General features: G+C 43.4%; 1 protein-coding gene across 1 annotated transcript in view; it reads left to right on the top strand.

The window, feature by feature from the left end:
* The window catches only part of LOC113027743 (signal transducer and activator of transcription 5B-like), a 50,582-nt gene that overhangs the window by 6,912 nt on the left and 25,717 nt on the right, over nucleotides 1–17,953 (top strand). Inside the window, exons 3-7 of the mRNA XM_026177501.1 lie at nucleotides 86–242; nucleotides 5,482–5,571; nucleotides 6,454–6,631; nucleotides 16,051–16,181; nucleotides 17,257–17,408. Coding sequence (XP_026033286.1) covers nucleotides 86–242; nucleotides 5,482–5,571; nucleotides 6,454–6,631; nucleotides 16,051–16,181; nucleotides 17,257–17,408 — 708 coding nt within the window. The remainder of the gene's footprint in view (nucleotides 1–85; nucleotides 243–5,481; nucleotides 5,572–6,453; nucleotides 6,632–16,050; nucleotides 16,182–17,256; nucleotides 17,409–17,953) is intronic.

The raw sequence follows: 17,953 nt of genomic DNA, 5'->3' as shown, positions 1-17,953 counted from the left end.
AACAAACCAGACCTGGATCAGTGAGTGGTGTTGGTGAAGGCTGTGCATTCTATTAACAGTTTAAAAACAATGGTACCGTTCACAGGGACTCAGTGGAGTTGGATAACCCAGCAGAGGAAACCAAAGCCAAGCGTCTGTTGGATAATCTGGTGGCCGAGCTCCAAAAGAAAGCCCAGGTCCAGGGAGGAGAGGACGGCTTTCTGCTCAAGATCAAGCTAGGTCACTATGCTAGCCAGCTAAAGGTACGTGTTGGCTACAAGAAAAATGATGGTGTGTTACTACTGGAACCTTTGTCCCTACATTTCCCTCATATATTTTGTGTAAACTTGTGCTGATGTTGTTTAGTTTTTATACAAACACATCTCCACAGCTCAGATCTAGACCCTGGGTCGTGTTTATTAAACTTCAGTCTTTTCTAATACGGCTGAGGAGAAGCCCTCAGATTTTCTTGTCTACATGTGTGTTTGGGTTGCAGAACATTTAGCTTCTTTCCTGTCGGTTTGTCTTTTTTCATTAATGTTAATCTAATGTTCTGATGTGTGCCGGGTGGCGGCCAGGAGCGGAGGCCCTGGCGGACTGACCCCCGGCTGCCAAGACTGGCAATAGGGACATGGAATGTCACCTCTCTGGTGGGGAAGGAGCCTGAGTTAGTGCGTGAGGTTGAGAGGTACCGGCTAGATATAGTCGGGCTCACCTCTACGCATGGCTTGGGCTCTAGAACCAGTCTCCTGGAGAGGGGCTGGACTCTGTCTCAGTCTGGAGTTGCACCTGGTGAGAGGCAGCGGGCTGGGGTGGGTATTCTAATATCCCCTCGGCTTGCTGCCGGTACGTTGGGGTTTTTCCCGGTGGACGAGAGGGTTTGTTCTCTGCGCCTTAGGGACGGGGAACGGGTCCTGACTGTCATCTGCGCTTATGCGCCGAGTGGCAGTTCGGAGTACCCAGCCTTCTTAGAGTCCCTGGGGGGGGTGCTGGAAGGTGCTCCACCTGGAGACTCTGTTGTCCTGCTGGGAGACTTCAATGCTCACGTGGGTAACAACAGCGAGACCTGGAGGGGCGTGAACCCAAGCGGTGCTTTGTTATTGGACTTCTGTGCTAATCACAGTTTGGCCATAACGAACACCCGGTTCGAACATAAGAGTGTCCATAAGTGCACGTGGCACCAGGATGCTCTAGGCCGTAGGTCGATGATCGATTTTGTAATCGTATCACCAGTCCTGCGACCATATGTTCTGGACACTCGGGTAAAGAGAGGGGCTGAGCTGTCAACTGATCACCACCTGGTGGTGAGTTGGATCAGGTGGCGGGGGAGGACGCTGGACAGACCTGGTGCACCTAAACGCGTAGTGAGGGTGTGCTGGGAACGTCTAGCAGAGGCCCAAGTCCGCGAGATCTTCAATGCACACCTCCGGCAGAGCTTCAACAGCATTCCGAGGGAGACTGGGGACATTGAGTCCGAATGGACCATGTTCAGCGTCTCCATTGCCGAAGCTGCTGCATTGAGCTGCGGCCGCAAGGTGGTTGGTGCCTGCCGTGGTGGTAATCCCCGAACCAAATGGTGGACATCAGAGGTGAAGGGAGCCACCAGGCTGAAGAAGGAGTCCTATCGGGCTTGGTTAGCCTGTGGGACTCCGGAGGCAGCCGACAGGTATCGACAGGCCAAGCGGAATGCGGCTGGGGCAGTGGCTGAAGCAAAAACTCGGGTGTGGGAGGAGTTCGGAGAGGCCATGGAAAAAGACTTTCGGACTGCCTCGAAGAGATTCTGGCAAACCGCCAGGCGTCTCAGGAGGGGAAAGCGGTGCTCTACCTGCACTGTGTATAGTGCTGGCGGAGCGCTGCTGACGTCGACTGAGAAAATTGTCAGGCGGTGGAAGGAATACTTCGAGGACCTCCTTAATCCCACTGACACGTCTTCCGAGGAGGAAGCAGAGTCTGGGGATGAGGGGAATGACCCGCCAATTTCCGGGGGCGAGGTCACTGAGGCAGTTAAACAACTCCTTGGTGGCAGAGCCCCTGCTGTTGATGAGGTCTGCCCCGAGTTGTAGGGCTGTCCTGGTTGACACGCCTCTGCAATGTTGCGTGGAGATCAGGGGCAGTACCTGTGGACTGGCAGACCGGGGTGGTGGTCCCCATCTTTAAGAAGGGGGACCGGAGGGTGTGTTCCAACTACAGGGGGATCACACTCCTCAGCCTCCCTGGAAAAGTCTATGCCAGGGTGCTGGAAAGGAGAGTTTGTCCGCTAGTCGAACCTCGGATACAGGAGGAACAATGCGGTTTTCGTCCTGGTCGCGGAACACTGGACCAGCTCTTTATCCTCTCGAGGATACTTGAGGGTGCATGGGAGTTTGCCCAACCAGTCTACATGTGTTTTGTGGACTTGGAGAAGGCATTCGACCGTGTCCCTTGGGGTGTCCTGTGGGAGGTGTTGCGGGAGTATTGGGTGTCTGGCCCATTGCTACGGGCCATTAGATACCTATACAACCGTTGCAAGAGCTTGGTTCGCATTGCCTGCAATAAGTCGGACTCGTTCCCAGTGGGTGATGGGCTCCGCCAGGGCTGCCCTTTGTCTCCGGTTCTGTTCATAATTTTTATGGACAGGATTTCTAGGCGCAGCCAAGTGGCGGAGGGCTTTCGCTTTGGTGGCCTCAGAATCTCATCTCTGATTTTTGCGGATGATGTGGTTCTGTTGGCTCTATCGGGTGAGGGCCTCCAGCTCGCACTGGAACGGTTCGCAGCCGAGTGTGAAGCAGCGGGAATGAGGATCAGCACCTCCAAATCTGAGGCCATGGTTCTCAGCCGGAAAAGGGTGGAGTGCCCACTCTTGGTCGGGGATGAGTTCCTGCCCCAAGTGGAGGAGTTCAAGTATCTCGGGGTCTTGTTCACGAGTGATGGGAGAAGGGAGCCGGAGATCGACAGACGGATTGGGGCTGCAGCTGCAGTAATGCGGAAGCTGCACCGGTCCGTCGTGGTGAAGAGGGAGCTGAGTGTAAAAGCGAAGCTCTCAATTTACCGGTCGATCTACGTCCCTACCCTCACCTATGGCCACGAGCTGTGGGTAGTGACCGAAAGAACGAGATCGCGGATACAAGCGGCAGAAATGAGCTTCCTCCGAAGGGTGGCTGGCCTCTCCCTTAGAGATGGGGTGAGAAGTTCGGCCATCCGGGAGGGGCTCAGAGTAGAGCAGCTGCTGCTCCACATCGAAAGGAGCCAGCTGAGGTGGTTCGGGCATCTGACAAGGATGCCCCCTGGGCGCCTCCTGGGTGAGGTGTTCCAGGCATGTCCCACCGGGAGGAGGCCCCGGGGCAGACCCAGGACACGCTGGAGAGATAATATCTCTCGGCTGGCCTGGGAACGCCTTGGTGTTCCCCCGGATAAGCTGGAGGAGGTGGCTGGGGAGAGGGAGGTCTGGGCCTCTTTGCTTAGGCTGCTGCCCCCGCGACCCGGTCTCGGATAAAGTGGATGAAGATGGATGGATGTTCTGATGTTTAATAGATGATTGTGTTTAAGTGCACACTGACTGTTTTCTGGCTTCTTACATCTTAAGTTACAATGTGTATATTTCTTACTGCAATACAGCATCTTTATGAAATTGGTAAGAACAACAGCTGCTTTAGTTTTAGGTTCCAAAGCCTTCTTGGAGACTATATATGAATTGTGGTCAGGAAGTTCCAGGAACAGCCTTTAAAATAATCAAAAGCATGACCTGAATAAAAGTAAAGACCTTCTTCTTCTTCACCTCCTCACAATTTTCAGTACAGCTGTGGTTTTATCTCTGTGTACAAGTCTCATCATGCTCAGTTGTCCGTGTCTCTGATGACTGCTCGATGTTCTACGGTCTGTCAAAACTGTTATTCCTGAGCTTGCACTTCATTTTCAGGAAGTATTAGAAAGAATGACCTAAAAACAGCTGATGATGGAGTTATCTGAACATATACAAACGTCCTCAACATAATCAGTACCATGGCTCGCTAGTGTTAATGCTTTATACTGTGGACGCTGTCCCTTTCCTATTGGTGGAAAAATGCACCACGTCACGAAGCATTTGGTTACTGAGAAAAAGGGAGAAGTTGTGGGAGCGATGGCAAAAGTAAGAGTGGCAATATCAGCAGCAAGTTTTGAGATTTTAGAAATTTAAGACATTTGGCACGTTTGGAATGTTGTGTAGTCATTTTTGTGTGTCAACGCAATAATACGACAAAAGCAGACTGCAGTGTAAACACTTCCTTCAGGTAGACACAGGAGTGATGCGCCCTCGTGTTTGTCAGACATGTGATGTACTTCTGTCTTGACAGGAGTGATTCCTGATTGATCTGCAAATAGTTGTGCAAAAACCACAGAGGCTGCATCTTAATGTAAACAGTTTTTAAAGGTGAAATAGTCAAAATGGTCAGTTATACCCTTGACCCCACATTGTCTGGATGGTAGTATCTGTATATACCCGTACATACTTTTCATCACTGATTAATAGAGAATAACTTTACCTCCATTTAAGAGATGCAGGCTTTTGAACTGAGCACAAATAACAAGCTAGCTGGTGTCTTTCCTGTTTAGTCCGGACGACGCTGCAGCCGCGTTTGTCAGTAAGAACGTCAAATTTCATTTTGGCTGACCTCAGAACAGTTTCCCACTTTGCCTCAGTCCATTTTAAATGAACTTTGGCCCAGACAAGACAGCAGAGTGTCTGCTACTACTTCTACGACTACTTCTGAAATTCAATTCAATATTGAGTTTCTACCTTGACCCTTGCACACAGAGATTTCTCCAGAGTCTTTGAATCTTTTGATATCATCACTGTAGATTATGAAGACTTTGATAGCACTATATGTGTGTGTGTGTGTGTGTGTGTGTGTGTGTGTGTGTGTGTGTGTGTGTGTGTGTGTGCTGCATTTGCTCGTCATGTGAGCTCATATACAAGCTGAAGCAGAAAAAGTTGTGACACCTGTTATCCTGTTATCTCTGACTCGAGCGTCAGGTTTTGTCAAACCAGTTAATTCAAAGAAGCCTTGCATGTGTTCTCAGAATGAAAGATGTGTATAATAACTATTGTAATAAACTCAGTTTGGGTTTATGCATATAACATTAAATTACATCAATGACCACATAAAGAGGCTTTATGCTGTTAGGTAAAGACCCAACAGGAGAAAACTAATCAGTCACACAGTCTGAGAAAGCACTCTGACCTGTCCTCCAGCAGAGCCAGGCCCAGGGAAGGGCAGCTATCTGCCACGACCATGGAGGGTTGAAGAGGTTGAACTGGCATTAGTTTGTTGAGTTTGTATGCTTAACTCTGTGTCTGGAGTTTTTTGTTTTTGGTGGGTTTTTAATGTGTAGTTAAAAGATTTTGGATCTTTCATGCATATAAAATATTTAAACGATAATGTCAAAAATCAAGCCTGTATTACTTGATTCATGCCTTTGCTTATATTAAACTACACATAAAGAACGTTGCATCCTGATGTGATTAAGTGTGTGTCTGTTTTGTAGAGCACCTACGACCGTTGTCCTCTGGAACTGGTCCGCTGCATTAAACACATCCTGCAGTCAGAGCAGAGGCTCGTTCAAGAAGCTACAAATGTAAGTCGAAGAAATTGCTGCGTTAATACTGCAGGAATCAGGGTTGTGGGTAGGTTAGGAACCATACATAACAGCTACAGCTTTTGTCTATCTGGCCTGTTGCAGCTTGCTAGGCTGCATATACCAACAACTCGGAGCACAAGAAGAAACAAGTCCTCCTGAGTAGTAAGAGGATACGTATCCCCATTTGTTCTAGATATAGGGGCAGGTTGATAACCACGGTGGAGCCCAGAGAGAGCAGGAGGACGGGAGAAGCTCACAGTGTGGAGTGCCTAACCTCAGTCTTTAAACCAGCATGTTTGAAGTTACCAGGTTAATGCACAGTTCAGTTGCCAACTAATAATATGTGAAAGCGCTTCTCGCTTTGTTTTGGTCATCAGTATGTTCAAGATGGAAATCACGGCAAAAGACAGAGCAGAATGATACATGTGCAGACAGTTTGACTGTGATATGAAAACTTGACAGTCCAGGGGTCGATTGATCCGATTAAAAAGGTGTTTTCAGTTTGAAGCATACGTCCCCAAACAAAAATACAGCGGAGGACAGAGTGCAGAAACATCTGTATGTGCACTTATTCTGCAGGAGTAACATTAAGCTAATATGTAGAGCAATAAACAATAGCATCATACTGACTGCATTATATTTCATGCAAAATAAATAAATAGCAAATTTCTGGGGAAAGGTTTGTAGTTGGTACATACAGTTTCACCAGAAAGCACGCCATCCCACATCCTACTCACCCCACTCAATGTGTCTTCCTTGCAGGTGTTCATATTCAGTTGCCTTTAGTTATTGTCGTACACAGAAGGTGTAAATAAGAGTTTTGGGAGCAGATTTTGTCCTGATTTTGTTTTAAGCCTTCATCATCTGTTTGGTGTCTAGGCCAGCAGTGGAAGTGGGAGCCAGGCCATGGACACGCTATCACAGCGCCACCAGCAGATCAACCAGGCCTTTGAGGAGCTCCGACTAGCCACACAGGAAACTGAGAATGAACTGAGAAAGCTGCAGCAGAGCCAGGAGTACTTCATCATCCAGTACCAGGAGAACATGCGCATTCAAGGTAAGGAGGAGAGAGAGAAACACAAGTGGTAAGAATGTAGAAGCAAATAAGCCCACCAGTACAACTGGAACCATTTTAGATTTGAATCTATTCTTTAAGTTGTGCTGGTTTTCCCACCAGAACACAACAACCTGTAACTGTTTGCATCACACTCGGAGCTCTTTCTCCCTATCCCTGTCTCTCTCTCTTTAGACTATATGCACAAAAAGTTAATTTACTGAAGACTAAAGAAAACTGCAACCACATTGCTCAATCAAACATAAACAGCATATCAGATGTTTAAATGGAGAAAATGTGTAATTAAAACAAAATATCAGTTCATTAGTGTGAATGCTTGAAAAGCATTCACAGTATTGTTCTTCTAATCTTTATTATTCCATTTTATTATTATTATCTATTCCGTACGTTTTTTGAAAGCCTACTCCTTCAAAACCATTCAACTTAGAAAAACCATTCAAACACCGTTAGATTCCTATTCTTTTGGACACTGTTGCTTGTATTTTTCTCATTTTTAACATTTATATTTTTAATTTTATTCAACTTTATTCAACAAAAATTTCCCATGTATTTCAATGGGGAGACCCTTCAAATTCTCATTCAACTTACTCATTTTTAAACTCTTACTACTTCAACATACGTTCACATAGAGCCACCATTCAAACTTTAAAACGAAGACAAGACATTCAACTATTCAACTTGTATTTATCTTTTCAATATCTATTATACTTTTTCTTCAGTTCCAGTTTAAGTTTCATGATGTTTTTTCACCCGTTTCAGAGTTTATAATGGGTGTGTATGGGACGGAATGTTGGGGCTAGAGTGAGGCAGCTCAACTGCTAGAGTGAGAGGAGCAAAAAAAATAATCTTAAAATCTTTTTTAAAACTGCTGCTGTGTCCGCAGCGTTTGCTCTACAGGTATGATTTTACCCTCAAAACGTAGCCATGGCTGTCCTCTTTCATCCAATGTGTTTACTATTGTCCTAGGTGTTATGGTTCTTTCATAAATGTCACCAATGCACAGCCTCCTCCCTCCAACTCTTCCATAGACTCTAATGTTAAAATGGCTCAGAAGGTTCGTTTGAAAATCAGAAGAGCATGGTGTCTTTCCACTGTCACCACGTCCATATAATAAGCTACACAGGCATGAAAACTGAGAATTAGGTAGACTAGACATTGCTGTCGCTCACGGTGAAAGAATTTTGTCAATACGACTTTTACTTTTCATTTGGGAGCGATTTGTTTCGGCCTGACTTTTCTGTTCATTTTAAGCAGCAAAAGTGAGGTGCATGTCTGTGTACGTGTGTATGGAGCCATTGGGTGCGGTCACTATAGCAACCAGGCTCACACCTGCCTGCTTAACGAGCTCTGCCTGCCACTGTGCCAAGATTCATCTTAAGCACTTCTCTTTCAACTGCTGCTGTGTCCACAGTGTTACAGCCATCATTTTACCCTCAAATTGTCGCCATTATTGTTCTCTTTCCAACACCGTATCTTTCAAAGCTCAGGCATTTAAACTTTTTAAACTGTGTGGATCAAAGTGGAGGGATCACATTTGAGTCATTCAGTGATTCAAAGAATATGACCTTTTAATATTCATTCAGATGTTTTCTGACTCTAAATGTTCTTTTCTCATTTCTTAGGGTTTTCTAATTTACATTTAAAACATTTTCAGTTTTTTTCCAACTCCTTCTTCTGTGTAACCTTCAGCTTTTAGCAGTTCAGCACTTTGGTTTTCAGGTGAAAATTTCTGTATTTTTCATCTCATTCAAAATTTTTAACTTAAATTCAGCAATTAATTCATTTCAGTGCATACATTCAGATTCAAGCATTCACACTGCAGTTTCTTCAGAAAATGCACTTTCTAGTTTTAATTAGACTCTTTGGACTTGAACCTAACCTGCTCCGGAGCAGCTATGACCTTCACTGGACCATCGCTCTGACCTCCGTGAATAACAGGAGGGCCCAAAGTCTGTCTTTCACATCAGTGATAAATTTTGTTATTCTAGTTCTAAAATTGAATATATGATCCTAAAACAGGACACCTACAGTGTACTGCTGACCTCATATTAAATTTTTGCTAAGCTGAAATTCTTAAAAGTTGAGAGAATCAGAATCAGATCTTTGAAGCTCCACGCCAAAAAACCCGTCAAAAATTGTCCTCAGTGTAAAATTGTAAAGACTTTCATATCTCATCATCTACAGCAGGGCTGTCAGGATTTACACTGAGAGCCACATACAGCTCGATTTGATCTGAAGCGGGCCGGACTCATGACTCTGTTTTCTGTCATTGTAAAGAAGTCACATATTTAACTGTTTTTCTACATGATGAAGGTAAATCTGCTGTGACAAAGAAGGAAATCTGTCAGCACGACTCTTTGGACTGTACGAAATAAACGTGTAAAATTACAGAAAATGTTCTGGTAGCTCATTGACTGTCCAGTTTTTTTGTTTTTGTAGTTGTAAAAAAACTGAAATCTCAATAGAAACCTTTCTCTTTTTCACAAAGTTACATTGTTTTTATTAGAGACAGAGCTAAGTGTTGCAATTTGGCATTATTTTGTGAAAGTTGAAATTTCTTCGGTGTTGAATAGCAGAAATTAGCCTTTCTTGTCAGAGGTACCGTATTTTTTTGGACCATAAGGCGCATAAAGCAAAACAAAACAGTCAGATAAGTCAAACTTTCCCCAACTCATTCTTCGTGCTTCCTCCATTTCTGTACCACTGATTCATTAACGCTGTATTCTATCACAGCTGCTCTATTCCCATGTTGTTGCAGTATATGAATCACTAACTTCGTACTGTGGATGGATTATCTCAGTTGTTCTCCTGACTGAAGTTTGGTTCGTTTACAGCATCCTGCCATGCGATTGCATTTGTCTCTAACCATGAGGAACCTTCACGTTAACTTTTATCGAGTGGAAAAGTGTTAGTGTTCGTCCTCCAGCTTCACTGTTTATGCTAACATAGCTGTGTCGCTAGCGATCACGTAGCACATCATTATATACCAGCTAGCCCAACTTCAGTAACCCTACAAACGTCACTGCTGTTTAGTTTCCTGTCTTCATTTATGTTGGAAGTGATAGCAGAGCTGTACGTTTGAATTTTTCAGAAATCTCTCAGTCAGAACCAGAGATGGGCAGTAATCCGATTACTTTTTCCGAGTAACGGGTAAAGTAAGGGATTACTATTGCAAAAACGGTAATTAGATTACCGTTACTTTCCCGTAGGAACGCTGCGTTACTGCGTTACTAAAACCGTGATTTCTTTGCGAGAATGTCTCATGACAGTGATGTAAGCGAGTGCGCTGTTAGTGACAACAGCTGTGTGCAGATCAACAATGGATCATATATCGAGTGCAGGAGAGAGTATGAGCGTGCAGCGTTTAAAGCGTGGAAGTACTGACCTTACTTTGAGTTTGATTCCATAAAAAGTGACAAAAACATTAGTGTCCGCTGTGCGTGGGAAGAAAACTTCTTTTTACAGCGAAAAAACCCCTAAACTTCCAACAAGCACCGAGTAGCTACGACGTGATGGGAAACTCACAGAGAAACTTGCGGATTCTTCCACTGACCGCGGCACACCTGCACCAGGGTAAACCTCCGCCTGCCCCACTCCTGCTTTACAGGTGAAAATAGAGCAACAGGACCGCTGAGACTGTGACTTTATTTATTTTCTGCTGTGTTTTACTTGCATCTATTTGAAAGACTGAGTGTAAACACACACAAAAAAAATTATGTGCTGGAATGTGCAGAAAATAGGTTTAAATGTTAAACAAATTTCTTCCAGTCAGAGAATGTTGCATATAATTAAATTTTTGCTTGATGCATAAAGTTAAAAGGTTAAAACTAATAAAACAAGTTTTAAAAAGAGACTTTTCCATTTGATTACATTTTGTATGATGGATTACCGTATTTCCCGGACTACAAAGCGCACCTGAATATTAGCCGGACAAGCTAAAATCAGGGGGAAATCCTGTTTTGTACATACATTAGCCGCACCTGACTAAAAGCCGCAGGTGTTTCAATGTTGACTCATCATATGTAAGAGAATATGCACAAAGGGAATTGTCAGGAAAGAGATGGCTGTTTGGAGACACACCCCTTTTATTAATATTTTGAAAAACAAGTTATGGGTACATATTTGCACATGTAGTACATAACAGTAACCTACAGCACACCAGAAAAATAGATTCGGACTACCTTTTAGGCTCAGGTGCAGTGACACGGCTTTAACAAGAAGAAAAGTCAGTCATTCACCACCATCTTTCTCTTCTTCCTGCACTCTAAAACCACCAAAGTCCTCTCCTCCAATGTCGGAAACGAACAGGCTCAGGATGGCTTCGTCATCCACTCTCCGCTTCTCTCCTTCGTTGTCACTTTCAAAACCAAAGAAATCCTCGTTGTCAGTGTCAGAGTCGAACACCCTCAGAAGGGCCGTGGCAGTGTCCTCTCCATCATGCAGCAGTCCAGCCCTTCAAAATCCGTTGGTGATCGTGGATGTTTTCGCACTTTTCCACACTGTCAGAATCCACCGGTGGAGTTGGGCATAACTTGCTTTTCACAAGTTTATCGCCGCTCGTCATCCACGCCTCCCGCTGAATGCGTAGTGCTACTTTGAAGTTTGTTTTTCGCGCTACTTCGTACGGCACTACGTTGCCTGGCGGACGGACATGTGACTAACATACCACTCTTGAACCCCGATCCTTCCGCCAGGCAACGTAGTGCCGTACAACAGCGGAACAAACAAAACAAATCGTCTTACGATATCACAAAAATCATGGAAAATCCATAGAAAAGCCGCACCTGACTAAAAGCCGCAGGGTTCAAAGCTTGTGCAAAAAGGAGCGGCTTATAGCCCGACAATTACGGTATGTAGAAAAAGTAGAATTGGGCTGAAAGATCTATCGCTTTATCACCTCTTCAGGTTGTAAATCGTGTTTTTAAAAAGTAACTAAGTAACTAAGTAATTAATTACTTATGAAAATAAGTAATCAGTAAAGTAACGGGATTACTTTTTTGGGGAAGTAATCAGTAATTAGTTACTGATTACTTTTTTCAAGTAATTTGACCAACACTGGTCAGAACATGCTACATCATGTTTAGGTGGAATCGAGCTAACTTCCTGCTAACTTCTAACTCTGTTAAATGTAATAAATCCTGTTTTCATGGATGCCTGGATGTTAAACTTACTTGTTACACCTGGTAAAGCAGCAATGCTGATCATTTTATTAAGGTGAAATAATTTAGACAGTTTTTAACTCACTAGCCCATCTCTGGTTCTGACTGAGAGATTTCTGAAAAATTCAAACGTACAGCTCTGCTATCACTTCCAACATAAATGAAGACAGGAAACTAAACAGCAGTGACGTTTGTAGGGTTACTGAAGTTGGGCTCACTAGCAAACAAACAGCAAGCCAAGTGAGGAACATATGTATAATGCTTACCGTTTAAAAAGTATCCTAAAAGAACTACAAATTCGGCGAACAGGCGGCGGTTTCTCGCAAGTGAAGCGGAGCGCTGGATTGACAGACAGAGGCGGGCACAAGTGAAGAAAATTTGTTTTAAGGTGGGTATTTCGAAGTCGCAGAAGTATGACGTCACAAGAAGGTGATTGGTCACTTGCAATGTTGAACTTGGAACAACATTTATTATGATGATGTGGGAACAACGCCAACACGAGGATATCAGATCGTCCGTATTTATATAGCGCCAAATCACAACAAAAGTCGCCTCAAGGCGCTTCATAGATACAGAGAAAAACCCAACAATCATATGACCCCCTATGAGCAAGCACTTTGGTGACAGTGGGAAGGAAAAACTCCCTTTTAACAGGAAGAAACCTCCAGCAGAACCAGGCTCAGGGAGGGGCGGGGCCATCTGCTGTGACTGGTTGGAATGAGAGAAGGAAGACAGGACAAAAGACATGCTGTGGAAGAGAGACAGAGGTTAATAACAGATATGATTCAATGCAGAGAGGTCTGTTAATACATAGTGAGTGAGAAAGGTGACTGGAAAGGAAAAACTCAGTGCATCATGGGAATCCCCCGGCAGCCTACGTCTATTGCAGCATAACTAAGGGCGGATTCAGGGTCACCTGGTCCAGCCCTAACTATATGCTTTAGCAAAAAGGAAAGTTTGAAGCCTAATCTTGAAAGTAGAGATAGTGTCTGTCTCCTGAATCCAAACTGGAAGCTGGTTCCACAGAAGAGGGGCCTGAAAACTGAAGGCTCTGCCTCCCATTCTACTTTTAAATACTCTAGGAACAACAAGTAGGCCTGCAGAGCGAGAGCGAAGTGCTCTAATAGGGTGATATGGTACTACAAGGTCATTAAGATAAGATGGGGCCTGATTATTTAAGACCTTGTATGTGAGGAGCAGGATTTTGAATTCTGGACACAACAGGAAGCCAATGAAGGGAAGCCAAAACAGGAGAAATCTGCTCTCTTTCTAGTCCCTGTCAGGACTCTTGCTGCAGCATTTTGGATTAGCTGAAGGCTTTTCAGGGAGTTTTTAGGACTTCCTGATAATAATGAATAATGAGTCGTCCAGCCTGAAGTAATAAATGCATGAACTAGTTTTTCAGCGTCACTCTGAGACAGGATATTTCTAACTTTAGAGATGTTGCACAAATGGAAGAAAGCAGTCTTACATATTTGTTTAATATGTGCATTGAAGGACATGTCCTGGTCAAAAATGACTCCAAGGTTCCTCACAGCGTTGCTGGAGGCCAAGGTAATGCCATCCAGAGTAAGAATCTGGTTAGATACCATATTTCTAAGCTTTTCAGGGCCGAGTACAATAACCTCAGTTTGATCTGAATTAAGAAGCAGAAAGTTAGCGGCCATCCAGGTCTTTATGTCTTTAAGACATTCCTGCAGTTTAACTCATTGGTGTGTGTTATCTGGCTTCATGGACAGATAGAGCTGGGTGTCATCAGCATAGCAGTGTAAATGTATGCTATGTCTTCTAATGATGCTGCCTAAGGGAAGCATGTATAATGTAAACAGAATTGGTCCTAGCACTGAACCCTGTGGAACTCCATAATTAACCTCAGTGTGTGAAGAGGACTCTCCATTTACATGCACGAATTGGAGTCTATTAGATAGATATGACACAAACCACTGCAGCGCAGTACCTGTAATACCTACAGCATGTTCTAATCGCTCTAATAGGATATTATGGTCGACAGTATCGAACGCTGCACTGAGGTCTAGCAGGACAAGCACAGAGATGAGTCCACTGTCAGAGGCCATAAGAAGATCATTTGTAACCTTCACTAAAGCGGTTTCTGTGCTGTGCTGAGCTCTGAAACCTGACTGAAACTCTTCAAATAAACCTCTGCAGATGATCTGTTAGCTGTTTGACAACTACTCTTTCAAGGATGTTTGATATAAAGGAAGGTTGGAGATTGGCCTATAATTAGCTAAGACTGCTGGGTCTAGAGATGCTTTTTGAGTAAAGGTTTAACTACAGCTAGCTTGAAGGCCTGTGGTACATAGCTGATTATTAGAGATAGGTTGATCATATTTAAGATCAAAGCATTAATTAATGGCAGGACTTCTTTGAGCAGTTTTGTAGGAATGGGGTCTAAAAGACACGTTGATGGTTTGGAGGAAGTAATTATTGAAGTTAACTCAGAAAGATCAATTAGAGAAAAAGAGTCTAACTTAACATCAATGGTACTAAGAGTAGCTGTAGATAATATTACATCTGTGGGATGATTACTGGTAATTTTTTCTCTAATGATAAAAATTTTATTTGTGAAGAAGTTCATGAAGTCATTACTAGTTGACGTTAAAGGGATTGTTGGCTCAAAAGAGCTCTGACTCTTTGTCAGCCTGGCTACAGAGCTGAAGAGAAACCTGGGGTTGTTCTTATTTTCTTCAATCAGTGATGAATAGTAAGATGTTCTGGCTTTGCGGAGGGCTTTCTTATAAAGCAGCAAACTATTTCTCCAGGCTAAATGATGATCCTCTAAATTTGTGACACGCCATTTCCTCTCCAGCTTACGAGTCATCTGCTTTAGGGTACGTGTTTGAGAATTATACCACAGAGTCAGGTACTTCTGATTAGAGACCTTAGTTTTCACAGGAGCTACAGTATCCAGAGTCGTACGTAGTGAGGAGGTGAAATTATCAGACTCTTGTTTTTTTTAAAAACGTGAGTATGAACTTATACAAAATGCAGCAATATATTTATAAAAAATAGTTTTATTGATCACAAAATATATCGGATTCATATCGGTATCGGCAGATATCCAAATTTATGATATCGGTATCGGACATTAAAAAGTGGTATCGTGCCATCTCTAGTAATAATATTGTCAAAAGACTCATGATTCGGCTCAGGTGCTAGAACAGGTTGTCTGCCAATCAGACGGGTGGTGGATCTTCAGACAGCACTGAATTAAAAACAGACATGATTCTGTCATAAAACTGTCATGAACTCAGGAACACTTGCAGAAGTTGTCTGTGTGTTGTTGTCTCTGACTCTATTGACTGTTTCTTATATAGCATGTTTATACCCCTTTAAACCCCAACCCATCGCCGGTGACAGGTTAGGGTTTAAAGCAGGAGTGAGCAACTCCAGGCCGCGAGGGCCAGTATCCTGTAGGTTTAGATCTCACCCTGGGTCAACACACCTGAATCAAATGATGAGTTCATTACCAGGCCTCTGGAGAACTGCAAGGCATCACACATTCATACATGTCCTTTTGTTCTATGCTGAAGTGCTAACATGTGCACACATTCAATGATGGGTACATTGAAGTATCTTGCCTAAGGATATTATAGGATATTAGATATACAGACTGAAGCAGCCTGGAGTTGAACCACCAAGCTTTGATTAGTAGATGAGCTGCTCTACCGAGGCCTTTGAAATAAAGGTGGGAGGGACAATACTGAACCACATACTGCAGCTGTTCCAGCAGCACAGCTTCATAGAAGAGTGCAGGTGTTGAACTGCCTGCAGTCCAGACCTTTGACTGACCCGAAACATCTGATACACCATGAAATGAAAAATATGGCAAAGCAGCGAAAAGCCTCTTCAGAGAAGAAAGGGACAACAGTCCTCTCTGAAGTCCAGCGTGGTTTTTGGTTTTTTCAAATTCAAAATGAGCTAATTTTTTCATAGATTTGCTCAGTTGAAACATTTGATTTATATTCTTTGTTCTATTTGTAATAAAATGTGGATTTAGATTTCCAAAACATTGCATTCTGTTTTTATTTAAATTTGATAAAGTGTCCTAACATTTGTTCTATGATCTGTGGCTATAAATTGACTTAAATCTTAATCAGCTCTCGGTGACTAAGTAGCAGCAGGTTTATGGAAACAGATGCTGCGTCACACACATTTGTACAAAGCTGCATGTGTTGATTAATTGTGATCGTGTTTAACATCTCCTACGTCTTGCTTTGTCAGCCCAGCTGAGCAGCTTGTCTTCACTGGCTCCAACTGAGCGCACCCAGCGGGAAACAACCCTGCAGAGCAAGCGAGCCACTGTGGAGGCCTGGCTCGCCAGAGAGGCCAGCACACTACAGAAATACAGGCTTGTATGGAGACACATCACACATACACTTCAGAATGGGTATCAGAAGATCTCCCTCCCCCTCCCTCCCTCCATTTCTTGTTGCTCTTGGTATCTAATTAGGCAATCATTTGGCAGCAGCTCAGTGCATTTAGTTGTGTAAGCTAGGGTCGTGCTGTGTCACATCCACGGTAATGCCAGTATGAAAATACCCCTGATATAAAATGTCATACCATGATATCGTTGATATATCTAGTGGTGCAAGGAGACGAGCTGGGGCGCGTCTGAAAGAGCTGCAGCAGCAGCTACATGGCAGCCTGCAGTGACTTTTACTACCTAAAACAGCTTCTGCTTCAGCAGCCTGTAGCAAAGCACAAGAAACACATGCAGATAAAATGCAGTTGAAACTTGACCAGATGCAACATTTTCTATACAGGTTGTGTAAGTGCTGTGATAATCTCTACAGTTAAAAAATAACAACAATGAAAAAATGCTGTCTCTGGTTTGAAGACGACTCCCACGGCCCATTCAGTGAACTGCTGTCAGATGTCTGCTTAGATCTGACCACGTGCGCTCAGCGCAATGATACTCCTCAATCATTGTGGGCTAGAAGGAAAACTCCAGTGTTCCTGAAAGGAACAATTATCTTTTAAACTTTAAGCCAAAATTACAAAATAACTCCATTAGGCCTGTGTGACTCTACATCAATAAATATCAGCCTAATACAATTGATAAGGCAAAACTGAGCTTACAGTTTTACGATGCTTGAGATTTGGTAGGACCACCTTTGGCTGCCAGTAGCAAAGCACCTAAAGAAAGAACTTAACACTGTTTGTCTGTTATATGTAGAGACAACACTCTCTCATGTTAGGAGTGAATGATCCAGATAAGTGAAAAAACAGTCTAAAGAACACATTTGAAAGGTCTTTAAACAATTCTTTCAAAGTCTGCTTCCTAATAAGCAAAACGGGGGAATAATGAAGGGTCAAGCTTTTAGCACACAACTATAAAAGACACACTGGCGCCATGTTAATCTGTAATTTACAGAGTTATATTTTTCATACGCACTTGTTTCTCAGTGTGTGGCTGTACTTTGGCAGGACCTGGCAGAACAGCACCAGAAGACCTTGGGCCTGCTGAGGAAACAGCAGACTGTGATCCTGGATGAGGAGCTCATTCAGTGGAAGAGGAGGCAACAGCTGGCTGGCAATGGGGGTCCTAATGAGGGGGGGCTGGATGTTCTGCAGTCCTGGTAATTGTTGTTTTACATTCACGCATTAAAATATAATTTTACCAACTCCAACAGCTGTTTTTGTAATAGTGTAAACATGTGGAGAGTTGTTGTTCAGTAATGACAGTGATTAGGACATAACACACGAGTTTAGGATTTTCCCCCTTTTTACTTTGTTTGTTTAGTTTTATGCATATTTGTCACATAAATGTTTCAGGTCATCAAACAAATGTAGATGTAAGACAAATATAATCAGATATATATCAGAAAATAAGTAAGTACAAAATAGAGATGATTCGATTTATCCAAACTGACCCTGTAGGAAAAGAGTAGCTGGCACTTTAAAGCTAATAACTGGTTGTCCAGCCTCTGCAGCAAGATCTGTGCTGACGGCCAATTAACCTTTCACATCTCTGTGGAGGAGTTTTGGAGTTATCTTAATACAGACACACTGGAGGGTTTCTTCAGCATGAATGGCTGAATGGTTCATGCTAAAGCATCTTGGTCGTATTTGAGACTGGATTTTATTTATTAGGCCACTCCAACTTGTGCGCAGTCTCTTATTG

This window comes from Astatotilapia calliptera, chromosome 8 (genome assembly GCF_900246225.1).
Source record: "Astatotilapia calliptera chromosome 8, fAstCal1.2, whole genome shotgun sequence".
NCBI lineage: Eukaryota > Metazoa > Chordata > Actinopteri > Cichliformes > Cichlidae > Astatotilapia > Astatotilapia calliptera.
This window is presented reverse-complemented; position numbering and strand designations above follow the sequence as displayed.